Source organism: Chrysemys picta, chromosome 9 (genome assembly GCF_011386835.1).
Source record: "Chrysemys picta bellii isolate R12L10 chromosome 9, ASM1138683v2, whole genome shotgun sequence".
Taxonomy (NCBI): Eukaryota; Metazoa; Chordata; order Testudines; family Emydidae; genus Chrysemys; species Chrysemys picta.
The window spans coordinates 93,528,103-93,541,061 of NC_088799.1; the positions used below are offsets into that span (position 1 = coordinate 93,528,103).

At 43.0% G+C, this 12,959-nt stretch overlaps 1 protein-coding gene across 1 annotated transcript; it reads right to left on the bottom strand.

Moving 5' to 3' along the window:
- Positions 1–3,065: 3,065 nt before the first annotated feature.
- VMA21 (vacuolar ATPase assembly factor VMA21) lies at positions 3,066–9,202 on the bottom strand. Its single transcript, XM_008169044.4, has 3 exons — positions 9,048–9,202; positions 6,911–7,020; positions 3,066–5,432 (listed from the first exon to the last, which is right to left on the bottom strand). Exons 1-3 carry the CDS (start codon positions 9,086–9,088, stop codon positions 5,290–5,292), a joined length of 294 nt encoding a protein of 97 aa, XP_008167266.1. The 5' UTR covers positions 9,089–9,202; the 3' UTR covers positions 3,066–5,289.
- Between the last annotated feature and the right edge of the window lie 3,757 nt (positions 9,203–12,959).

Here is a 12,959-nt window from a genome sequence, read left to right on the forward strand (position 1 = left end):
CTTCTCTCTATCCCCACTAGAAGGAGGCAGACTGATGCTCAAGGGACATTCTCTCCTGGAAACATCCCTCCTTCCTCCTCGATCCCACCCAGACATCATTCTAAGGGAATAGTAAGAACCAAATCTCCAAAGGTTCATCTTTGTTCCCAACCTCAGTTGTGCTACATACAGCACCACCATGGTCCATTTATCCTGCTTCAGTCCTCTCGCAGCTTCTCCCTGGAACAGCAGAACACACCACGATAGTGTTTACTGACAGACACAGGAGTGGATTTGAACCCCAGCACTTGGCAATATTTCCTTTTTGTATGCAGCATTCAGGCCCAATTTGGCCTTCGCTAATGCTGGCCCCTGAAGTCAGGCCGGTGCTACCATTAAGGCAAACTAGGCGGTTGCCTAGGGCGCCAAGATTTGGGGGCACGAAAAAGCGGTGCCCCCAATTTTTTTTTACAGCGTTCCTGGGCTGGGCTGCCAGCAATGCGCTAACACATGCGGCAGCCACTCCATTTCTCCCGCCTCCGAGGCTTGCGGTGCCAATCAGCTGTTTGGCGCCGCAAGCCTGGGGGGGGAGGAGAATTAGAGCGGGGGCGGCATGCTCAGGGAGGAGGCGGAGCAGAGGTGAGCCGGGGTGGGGAGCTGTCGCACGGCTCCCGGGGAGGGGAGCTGCCGCGTGGGGGGGCACCTCAGGGTGGAGGGGGGGCTGGGAGCTGCCGCAGGGCTGTGGTGGGGTGGCGCAAGGTGGAAGTTTCACCTAGGGCACGAAACTTCCTTGCACCGGCCCTGCCTGAAGTGTCAATAGAGGCAAAGATGCATCCAGTAACCTAAAACTGAGAATACTGATTTTATGTATGTAAACGAGTACTAGATCATTCAGAGATAATGAGGGCTAAACAGGGTGCCAATTGCTCTGTGGGATTTTAAGAGTGTATATACTTCAGAGGCTTGACCCACCCCTTAGAGATGTATCACTGTGGATTTTATAGGAAAAGCTACGCTGCTTGTTTTTAGGTGACCCTATGCATCCAATGCTAGAGCATACAAATGCCTGCTGAAATCATGCACAAAGAGGTAGAGCTGTGAACTTTTTTGCTTACACATTTACACTGAAAGTTTTAAAAATATAAAATCAGAGCTGGTTTTCCGCTTTGTGCATGACTTACATGTAATTTGAGATCAATGGCTTTGCTGCATTAGTACTTTGCATAATCCTCAGAAATTAATTGAATATATACCATAAAATGCTGTCCAAAAGTGTTTAAGGCAACATGCACAGAGCAGTAAGAGAGGCATATTCCAGGTCTCACCCTCATGCACCCACTTGTCAGTTTTCCCCACAATCACCCAAAGACCTTCTTCCATAGGGCTCCGTATGCAGGAAGCAGCCTCCCTGAACTAAACTGCACATGTCCACATTGAAGGTCCTCAGAAAAGATCCTTTGTGACATACAGCTTGCCTCTGTCTTTGGACAGCAGTACGGGAGTCAGCAACATCCCTTCCGGAAGGCTTTGAAAGTACTCTGCCTTAAACCTCAAATATAACAAGATGAGTTTACTTAAGCTGTCAAGCTATTCAGGCTAAAAGCTATCAAAATGCCAATAACCCCAAACACTGACAATTTGTGTCACGATAACAATTAGCTTGGATGTTACTCTGACATGAACATTGGACTCCGTAATACAAATTCAGCCTACCACAATCTAAAATGCAACTTCATGCCACTGAAGCACAAGAAGGCTCCCAGTAGAGTATCTAGTGCAGTATATACTTTCTAAGAACATAAAAACGGCCTTACTAGGTCAGACCAAAGGTCCATCTAGCCCGGTATTTGGTTTTCCAACAGTGGCCAATGCTTCAGAGGGAATGAACAGAACAGGTAATCATCAAGTTATCCATCCCATCACCCATTCCCAGCTTCTAGCAAACAGGCTAGGGACACCATTCCTGTCTATTCTGACTAATAGCCATCGATGGACCTATCCTCCATGAACTTATCTAGCTCTTTTTTGAATCCTGTTGTAGTCAAACAGGTCCAGGTACCTGGCTGGTTAGCACAGCTCTTGTACATACATGATGCACAAACTAGTATCCATCCGCAGATTAAGCTCTTATTGGTGTATTGCTGCATCTCCGTTTGTGCCGAGCGCACTGACCTTTAAAACCAAATCAAGGCATAGAGTCCTAAGACTGTAAGCTGTTTGGGACACGGACCATTGTTTTGTTCTGCATTTGTACAATTCCTAGCAGAGTGTGATCCCAGGTTCCTAGCCCCCAGTGAAATATAAACAACGGCTAAAGGGATTTCTAAGTCTGGCTATGCAGAGCAGAATGGGGCAAGTTGGGTGAGGACCCTATTTGAAAGCAGCATACTATACATTTTTAACGTGCTTTTGGCCTTGTACACATTAGCGAAAGTAGGCCATAGATCAGTTTAAATGGACCAGTGCTTAAAGTGAGTTTAACACAGAGCTCATTAAATGTTTGAGCCCCACTATGGACATAGGCTATATTCTTTAAGCTCTTTTGTAACTTCTACACCTCTTATTTTCCTTCTTTCAATATTGCTCTTTTCACTGTGACATGTGCCTAGATGGGTGTTCAGCTTCTTTGCTTTGCTCTGTCCGGTTGTTGTTTCCACTGTCCCCATACTCAAAACACTGGTCTTACTTTCCTTAAAGAGGCCTTTTAAAAACTACGATGTTCTGCTTATGAGGAAATAAAAATCACGTTTTCACTATGAATAGCTGAAACATATTTAAACTACGGTCCTCTGGAACTTTTCAGTACCTCTACTTTTTTGTGACTAGCCACGTATGGTAAGCATTATAATTCCAAGGAAATGTAATTTTAGGCTCTAGTAACCCCTGACATTTAGTACAAATAAACACCTGGATATAACATGGTACACATAATCAATGAAGCACAGCAGAGCCCTCATTATGAGCCCATTATAAATGGAGTAAAGTTAATTCTGTATGTTGCTGTAGCTAATCTGTTCATTAGAAGTCATATTACTACGTGAGCAGCATTAAAGTGACGATGATCGAGAAATAATTCAGCTAAAGTATTTACGTTTACTAAGCCTCGGTACTGGAACTCAGTGAATGATAAATCTTTATTAAAGGGCTCTTCTATAACATGGGGGTACATATATCGGCGAATAGGGGTCTCTCAGAATGGCATCTTACAAAATAAATCTGCATTTCAAACTACACTACTCTTCTCTAGTGTGCCTGCACCAATCTAACACTGGACTTCCAGATTGGAAAAGTTAATGGTTCAGACATGAGATTTAAAGATTGATCTGTGCTAAACTGAAACTAATATGCAGTATACTTCACTTTTAGTGCTTGCTCCTGAACATTAGTACATGGGGATGGGTGGGTCACAGTCTATCTTAATACACTTCAGTACCTATTGTGCACATAAGCCTGTGTAGTTTTACCATAGTCATGGTCATGTTCTGCAGACCAAAAGTCTGGGTACAAACAATCCAATTCCCATATCAACCAACAATCCCTTTGGAACTATATGAACATGATACAAGTGAAACAGGAAAAGCAAAAAAAAAAAAAAAAAAAAAGTATAGGAAATGCTACACATTACTGTGATCTTAGGAAAAATGCTGCTCCACACAGATTAAAAAAATAGTTAATACAAAAGCAGAATGAAACTGAGGATAACGATGTTAGACAAATTTCATCCTGATGTGACTTTGGGTAGAGCCCCTTTCTTTCCAAAAGAATAGAAGTTTAGAACAAATTCATTTCATGATTCAACAACAAAATATGCACAGTGGAGATGTGTCATGGAAGAGGTAGTGATGATAAAACGTGGTCACCATTATGTTTTGTTTAATAGTGGACAAAAATTAAGAGTATCGCTTTGGCTGGCTTTCTCCCCTTAAACCTCACTTGTTCCTCCAGCACATCTCCCAAACACACTCTTCAATGTATTTTGTCCATGATTGCACCATAAGAAATATCCAACACACTAAATTAGTGGTGGCAGATGGATGAAAGCGAGAATTGTTTAAGAGCAACTGCAACTTAGTACGATCACCAGAAAGAAAAATAATAGGCAGTTCTCCTTTACATCAAAGCTTCCAGGTGGTAAGAACGGAAGTATGAGCAGGTCAGGACTACAGAAATCTTCTAGAGATATTGAAAGTATCAGTTGGGAGAAAAGTCAGTAAAACATGCAACAAGCCAAAATTAAAATGATAATCTAAAAATGGTTTACTATGAAATAGAAAACACCAACTGAATTTTCTGTCTACCTTGCTACACTGCTATGACATTATTCCCAGACATGCCATTTTGGAGATTTATTGCATTTCTTGGGAGGTTACTCATATCCATTTGGTCTTAAACCTTAAGTATACCACCCCAGCTGCAGTATAATCCCTCAAATGCATTTGCCATAGTTTATTGAAGCATTAAGACACCACATTACATGGTTCCTTGTAGTTTATGAAATAACTTTTCCTAGAAAGGATGGTAAGAGTCAGAAAACAATGTTTTGATACAAGCTACTGATTTTCAGTGAGCTTGAGATGTGTTTGATAGTGAAATTTTAAGAGAGCATCCTCTATTCTGTTGTTCTGATAGCTCAGTTCCCACAAAACATTAACAAGCCCCTCTCCAATATGCAAAATCTTTAGCTCTCAAGAGCTGCCTTTTAGGATTATGTAAGAAACATTCTCTCCCTGTTCTTCCACTAAAAATGTAAACTGTACACTCATGCTACCATGGCTGAGTAGCACAAAGGGAGGCTCAATTTGATTCCATGTTTTTAAAACTGAGCATCCACCAAGAGCAAGTGGGAATCAAATCTATTCTGTTTTAGTCCTACTAGAATGTTACTCACCCTTTTTAAGTGGTAACTTAATGCCAGTAATACATAATTTTGCTTCATAACTGACCCGTATTTGTGTCTCACTTTCTTTACATCTTGTTTATAGCAGGTCAGAACTAACTGTAAAAAAAACCCCATACTTATTGTACACATACAAAATCCACATTCCTTCTAGTCACTCCACTCCAATTTCAGGTGAAGGCCCCTCCAACATTGCCAAGTTGAGGTTGATTTAAATTATAAATTGTCACCCTTCGACAAATTACTAGTATTCAGCTGAGATGAGCACGACTCTTGGAATATTCATACACAGGCATTCAGAGCCCAGAGGCATTAACTTCTACTTTGTATGTGTATACAGCACAAGAATGTTTTTCACTCCATCCACGAATATCCAGTCTTCAGTCTGTGGATATCAGATGGCGATGCTTGCTTTAATCCTGCTTGCCTTCACGCCACTGTCGAGACCCTTCATTCCAAGCTACATAGACAAAGAGAGCAAGTACCACATGAACAGTAACTACAGCGACGATGGCAGCATAAAAATAGCTGTCTCTGTTGGACATTCCCAAGGTACCTGAGAAGACAGACAAAAAGAGCACACCAATTTAAAGGAATTCTGAGTGTTTCTATTAAGCCAGAACAATAACTTGCAATTGTTTAAAGAGGCCCAATTTATTACATGTTTATTACTTCTGCATATCAAGTGTAGGACAGACAGAGCAATAGGTCAGAATTTGCTAGCATGTTACAAGTGGGATGCAAGATAAAGAAACTGCTTTTTACCTTTTTCCTTGGAGGTACCAGTTAACTTTTGGAAATATACCATTTTAGATCTTTAAAATGTTCTACAAATATTCTTCTGCCAGCCTCCAACATCAGACCTCAACATCCCTGTCAACTGAGCATTGTTCTCTTTTTATCGATGGGGAAAAACTGAGAAGCAGAGGCGAAGATATTTGCCTATGGTCAGAGTCAGTGGTACAGCCGTGATTAGAACTTGGGAGTTGCTGACTTAAATGCTCAGGCTACTAGCCAGACCATGCTTCCTCATCAGAAGTACTGTGTGTATTAGATAATAAGTGGGAAACTCTATGAATGTTTCCCATATAATACAAGATTTAAGATACTAGAGCTATTGCCAATACCTCATTCTTTCCAGCCTAAAACAAAGTGTCACTGTTGGTAGAGCTTGTTGTAACGGACAAGAATATCTTCAGAGAAAAGTCAACATATCAAGAAAATAGGAAACTAAAACAGTTTTTTCTGAATCTTTTATTCCACTTCTAACCTCAGCTTCCAGAGGCCTTCGCAACCACAAGGACTGAAGGGAAAAATTTGATTTTTTTGGAGGCCCTTAAACAGTCACACATTCCTCAGCTGCTCTTGTCTTAAGAGGGAAGTTCTATTTTTGTCTTCAGAAAGACACTTATGCAGCATCAGGAAGTTCTGCTGGTTTGTCCATTTTTCCTGTTGCAGAATCAAAGACAGGCTCTTGGTTGGTTGTCAGCAATTTAACAGAGCCCTGGTTCCACAGCACAAGTTTCATCCTCAACCTTCAGGAAGCTGGAGAGAATGAAATTCTTCAAGCAACAGAATTCAAAATCTGAAGCTCTTACAGTGTTTGAATGAAATGTTTATAAAACATACTCCGCTATATTTAAAAAACAAAAAATAAAGAGATGGAGCTAGAGAAGGACAGAATTCTGAATGTCACTTGTTGGCTTATGCTGTTACAAGAAAATCTGCACAGAACCATTTCCACACACATCACCACTGCAGCCTTTCAAGTATTCTCTACACAGCTGAAACTCAGATTTTATACTTGGCATAAGCCACTGAAATAAATTTGTTCTCGTTTGCACCCAAAACTTTGAATATCACAACCTTTAATGTTTCCAGCCCCATATTCCAAGAGGGTTCCCTGTCTAATCCAGTGCATTCAGTTTGTAAAAAGAAATGGGTACTAGAGAAAGAAAGTATAAAAAACCCCTAGTATTTTAAGTATGAGGCTTTGTCTCTTAAACATGTTCTGTTTAGCAGGCACGGAATTACCTTCAAATACATAAGCCTTTGAAGAGAAGTACAGCCCAATAGGTAATAAGATCATCAGAGCGGTGAAGAACAGAAGCGTTCTTAGAGTTGATGTTAAGGAACCCTCATTTCTGAAATGAACAAGAACAGCTGTAACAGTACAGAAAGTCACATATCTGACATAGTGCATCCGCTCTCCTTCAAGGGGAGAAATACAAATGGTTGGTTTTAAAGAACTTTCTTTGCATTTGCTGTTTGGAAGAGACCAGAAATTAACCTTGTACTCAAAGCTGGTATTTGAACATCTTATTGTTCAGAATTATTTCAGGGCCAAATTCTGCCATTAAACAGTTATGACAAGAAATATCTTAAGTCATTTTACTTTTTTAAAAAATAATACCTGCTAAAGCATTAAAGGGACCTTCATCAACTTAAAAAAAAAACATATTCCAATCAATGTTTTTAACTTGAAGCATTAGACAAATCAGTTCATATTGATGACTGTGTATCATTCCCACCTTTTACAGGGAGGATCTCTCCCACAAGCAGAGATGAGAAAAAATGTTTTAAAGACAGAAAAATATGATTAGGGCCATAAAATTGACAAGGAGATTTAGAGGCAGGTGTAGTACCTAAGAACAACTTTCAACACTTAATTGTCTAGAATTCAAGTTCTCTTTTATTATTCCAATATCACTGCCATTCAACACTTTTTTTTTTAAGTTTCCATTGATTTAAATTCCATTCAGCAAACAGGATAGAGCAAAAAAAAAAATTTACTGTAACTGCAAATTCAAGTTACAATATAAAGCGAATATTATAGCTAAACCTCTTTGACTGGGCACCCAAATTATAGACCAATGTCAGAACATCTCTGGGAACTAAGTTTGGTTGCTACTACAAAGTTAACAGAGCTTGCAAAAAACAACAGTAGCAGGTAAAAACAAGGAAAAGCATTCCCTTAATAAACTGCATTTGGTCTGTCAGGACAAGGTGTGTCTCTATATACACCAGCTACAACTTGTTTTTGCACTTGCTTTTGCTAGCTCTTACTTAGTTTGGTATAAGTGTTTACTCCAAAATAAAATGATCTAACCAGCCAAGCAATCCGTGGCCTACTTCCAAAAACTACAAGAGTCAATATCAGTGTGTCCTCACAGGGGGACCCTTCATTTTGAAACATGAAGATATGTCAAAAGCAGGTTTAAGCCAAGGATTACTACTACTTAGCAATTGCCCAGAACTTTTCACATGTAAACTTCCATGTGTCTATAAAAATGTCTCTTTCCATATGGAGAAATTAATGGCTGGTCTACATTTAAAAGTTGTACCGGTTGGTTAGGTGTGTGGTTTGGATGGGTTTTTTTTTTTTGCCAACATACTTATACCAGTAAAAGCCCTAGTGTAGCTACAATTATACTGGTATAAAGGTGCCTTATACCAGCAAAGTTTATTCTGATTTGGGAACCAAAATAAGCTAAATTAGTATAAATGCAACAAAACGAGGGGGATTTTCCCTACTTTAACTACCCCAGTATATTGAAAGTGGCAAAATATGTTGTGTAGAGAAGCCCAAAGGCAGAGCTCAAGGTCGAACAACAGGCAGCAAACCCACCCGTGTGCCGCATGTTCCCTCTGGTCTCTCTAGACGGGAATGTTTAATAACCTTTGTCTGGCTCACGCGGAATGGGCAGGAAAGACGGACTTCCCCAACACTCACCAGTCAGAGTCCACAGCTTCCCGCACAACACTGCGATCCGCCCCCCAAGGAAGCGCCTGGTGCCTCGGAGTCAACTCCTGCCCCGGTACCCCCCGGGCCAGGCAGTCACTAGAGATTTATCATCCCTCCCTTCCAGGGCCGCGGCCCCGGGCAGCCACGAGCCATGTCAGGGGCCGGGCGCTGTCAGCCGCCCCCAGCGGGGCCGGGCAGGCCGAGGGCTGGACAGGCCCGATAGCGAGGCCCAGGGACACCCGCGCTGCCGCCCCACGGGACCCAGAGCAGGGGGCTCCGACTCCCCCCGCAGCCGCTGGGCCAGAGGCGGACCCGCCTCCCCGCTCAGAGCGGCCCGACGGCTTTCCCCCCCGTCCACCCGGCTAGGGCCTGCAGCTCCCCGGCCTGAGACCCCCCCCGACCGGGGTCTTCCCGCCCCTCACTTACTGCCCGAGCTCCGGGGGCGCCGCTTTATCGTATCGCTCCATGGCAGCGACCCACCGCGTTCCTCCGCACGCGCCACTTCCGGTCAGCTGACCTCCCCCGCGCTTATCATGTGACCCCCTTCGGGGCTGGTTCTCAGGCTCGCCCCGCCCCCTTCGGGGAGGCATGGACGTTCCAAGGGCTGCTCAGGCCCCGCCCCCCTGAGGTGCGGAGTGTTCGGCGCTGCGCAGCCCGGGCTCTGGATGCAGCCCCAGGGCCGAGCCGAGCTCCCCCGAGCGCTGCCACAGCGCCCAGCCTAAGAACGCACCTGGAACCTCCCTGGGCTACTTGCCCTGCCGCTGCCCCCCTGCGCCGCTCACTAACCTGGGGCCGAACACTCAGCCTGGCTTCCCTGATTCCTCTAGCAAAGGATTTGGCCCGGGGTGGGTGTGTGTGTGTGTGTGTGTGTGCGCGCGCGCTGTGATTACGTGCAGGCTCTTCTGTGACCCCCCACCCACCCAAGCACATCCCAGACTTGAATTTAGCCTCTGGATAGATGAGGGAGGGAAGTAGTGGTCCCATTTTACCAATAGGGAAACTGAGGCTCAGGGAGTTCTGCGATGCTGGGGACCGACTGAGGTAAGATCTCGTGAGGCCCCCTGGGTCCTGTGCCTTAGCCCCAAGACCAACTTGACAGTCTCTGTCAAGCTATGCCCATCCTGTGATCTAACCCTGTCTCTTTATACTGAGACCGTTACCCAAAATTTCCTACAGCAGCACCGTTGTCTGGCACATTTGGCTGACTATATGTGCCTAAGGATTAGTGATAATAGAACAACATCATTAGAGAGGGACCCAAACCAACACCTAGGGAAAGTTTGCATCCGGATCTGAAATCATGCGCTCCAGAGCCGGACTGCTGGACACCTCCAGAGTGGAAAAGAGGTCCTGACTCGCCACACCACCAGACAACTCTGCCATGTGTTTCACATCGTCCTCAAACTCCTTGTCCACGACTTTGTCCTCATGGTTAGGTCCACCGTCCACTGCCTCCAGCCCAGCTGAAGTATCCATGGTGCTCTCAGAGGTGGGGTCAGCAAAATCCATCCATTTTTTAGGGATATGGGACAAAAACCAGAAAATATTAAATTAAAGGCCTTAACTGGTCAGGATTACAGGGGAGAAATTCACCATTGCCCCCAAACAATATCTGGTTCTCCCCCCAAAACTGTATGCTCTTGCTTCCCTTTCTGTAGCCGTACAGGGGGGCCACTGCCAGCTTGAGATAGAGTGAGGGGGAAAAGCATGCTAAGAATCGGAGGAGAGTTCAGGAGAGACGATGAAGAGCTCATTGCCCAATTGGCCTTCCTAGTCTTTTTACCCAAGAAGAAAACAAAGAGACAAGCTGTAAAGGCAAGATGATGAAAGATTTTACCATCAGTTGGACAAGAGTGGTAGTCCTAATATGTCTCATTACTTCTTTGGTATATACATTCCAGTTTACAGAGCAAGCATGAAAGCTGGTGTTTGAGAAGCTTAACAACAAGGCTTCACCTTATTTACAACTTTCTCCTGATCGGTGGAATATTTTAGATGGGCAAAAGGATGAGGTGCATGAGTCTTGTGAATGTAAAGTATGTAGTAGTTAATACTGACCAGCCTTTTAAGAATCCTGTTCAGGAAGAATGTGTTAAGAATTAAATTGTGTGGTTAAAATAAATGAACACAAGTAGGTGGCTTTAACAAGCACCCACTTTATATTTCCCCCCCATTTTATCTCTAAGTACAGGATATTTCTTTTGCCTCTGGTTTCACTTTGCTGGTTGATTCTATAGTGAAAACAGCAACTACACCAAACATTTTTATAACAGCAGAGAAACTTAAAATTGGAACAGTCTCATATCATACATTTATTATGAAGATTTATATCCATTATTAAAAGGCAACAAATCACTTGAGGCGCACCAGCTCATGCACAGCCAATGTCTTTTTTTTTTAATGCAAAAGTCTTGTTAACTAGACTTATAAAAGTTATGCTGAATCATTTTCTTTATTTAACTGATTTTTTAGAGAGATGCTTAACAGATGTGCAAGAACCTGTTACATTTTTGCAACTGGAAAAGCAGCTGTTCAAAAAACAAAAGCCAGTCAAAGATACTGTAACTTGGGAAGCCCTTGTCAAAATTTCATATTTTGCACATGAAACTACCCTTACGTCTGAGCTGGCTTACCAAATTTCAGGGAGCTCTGCCGTCTCTTATGGACTGGAGAGGTCATGCAAAATTTGCCCTTACACAGAAACTCGGCTGCAACTATGGAGCGACTAGTGTTGCTCCATAAACATATACGATACCATTAGCTGAAGCTCTGCTATTGCTATGCCGTCCACCATCTTGTTTATATTTTTCTTTTCTTAAAATACCTACTGTCCAACCTCTGGCTCTTATGCACCCAGCAAACTCTTTCTCATGGATTATTTTTTTGATAAATGCTTTCTAACTCTGTGTTCTCTCCTTTCCATCTAAGGTACTTATATGGATCCTCTTATTGTGGAATCTAAACATCCTCACAATACCCCATGTGACACAGAGAAATACGATTACCCTCATTTACAGCTGGGGAACCAAGGCATAGAGAGACTAATCCACAGTCACACAGGAAATGTGTAGCAGGGCAAGGAATTGAATTTGGGTCTACCAAGTCTTAGGGTAGTGCTCTAACCACAGGACCAGCCTGGATGAATAAGGATTAATTATAATAGGTTTCAGAGGGGTAGCCGTGTTAGTCTGTATCAGCAAAAACAACGAGGAGTCCTTGTGGCACCTTAGAGACTAACAAATGTATTTGGGCATAAGCTTTCATGGGCTAAAACCCACTTCATCAGATGCATGGAGTGAAAAATACAGTTAGCAGTATATATATTACAGTGCATGAAAAGATGGGAGTTGCCTGATTCATTTGCTGCAAATATTTGGCTTTGGCTGTGGATTGGTTCTTGATTGATTCTTCTTCTGCCCTTGTTTTCTATTGTGGGGATTGGTTGCTTATATGTTAAGAAACATTTATGTAAAGATCTCACATCAGAATAAGTTTCCCCAACACTGCCTAGAGCAATGGGAAATTAGCTAGGTATCTTCACCTTCCTCTGAAGCATCAACTTCTGCCCCTTGCTAGGAAGGGACACCAGACTTGACAGACAAATGGCCTGACTAAGAATGGCAGATTCTACAATGTGTGTGTTTAGCTAATGTCCTGCCTATATTTACCCCGGCCAGAAGTTCCTCTCACCAAACCATTTTATCTTACCGCTGATACCACAATGGATGTATATTCTGCCTCATCTTCTCCCTAAGAGATACAGATCAAAAAAAGTTGGTGTATCCCTTCCGCACGCCATCTAGTCGGTGCTGGAGAGAGATGCTAGTCTCAAAAGACCAGGAAAGAAAAAGAAAAAGGTGGAGAAGAGGGAAGAAGTGAAATATTCAAAGACGGATGGTCTTTAAAATCCTGTTTATTGAGGATTTAATTAAAAAATATTTTTTAAAAAAATCCAGGTTTGTTCCCATGGTAATTTACTGAAAAAGGGAAGGCGTTAGGAGCAGGGAAAGGAGGCAATGGCTAGAAGGGATGCCAGACGCAGGAAAAGACTCAAAATTGGGTCCCATACTGCAGAGTTGTCAAGTGCCTCCTGTGAGGTGCTGAATCTACTCAAGGTTGCAACTTCCCAGCAGCTTGCAGAAGGCATGCAGTGGCTCGGAGCAGCGGGGCTGGCGATGTTTGGTTAGAATTTGAAAACACTTTTACATGGTTATAAATGATTTTCAAAGGAAAAAAAATGTTTTGGATTGGGTGTGATTGTGCTCAGTGGCTCACAGCTGAGAATACCAGATTCAGGCCAAACTGCTGAGAAATAGGACAGACTCACCCCCAAACTGG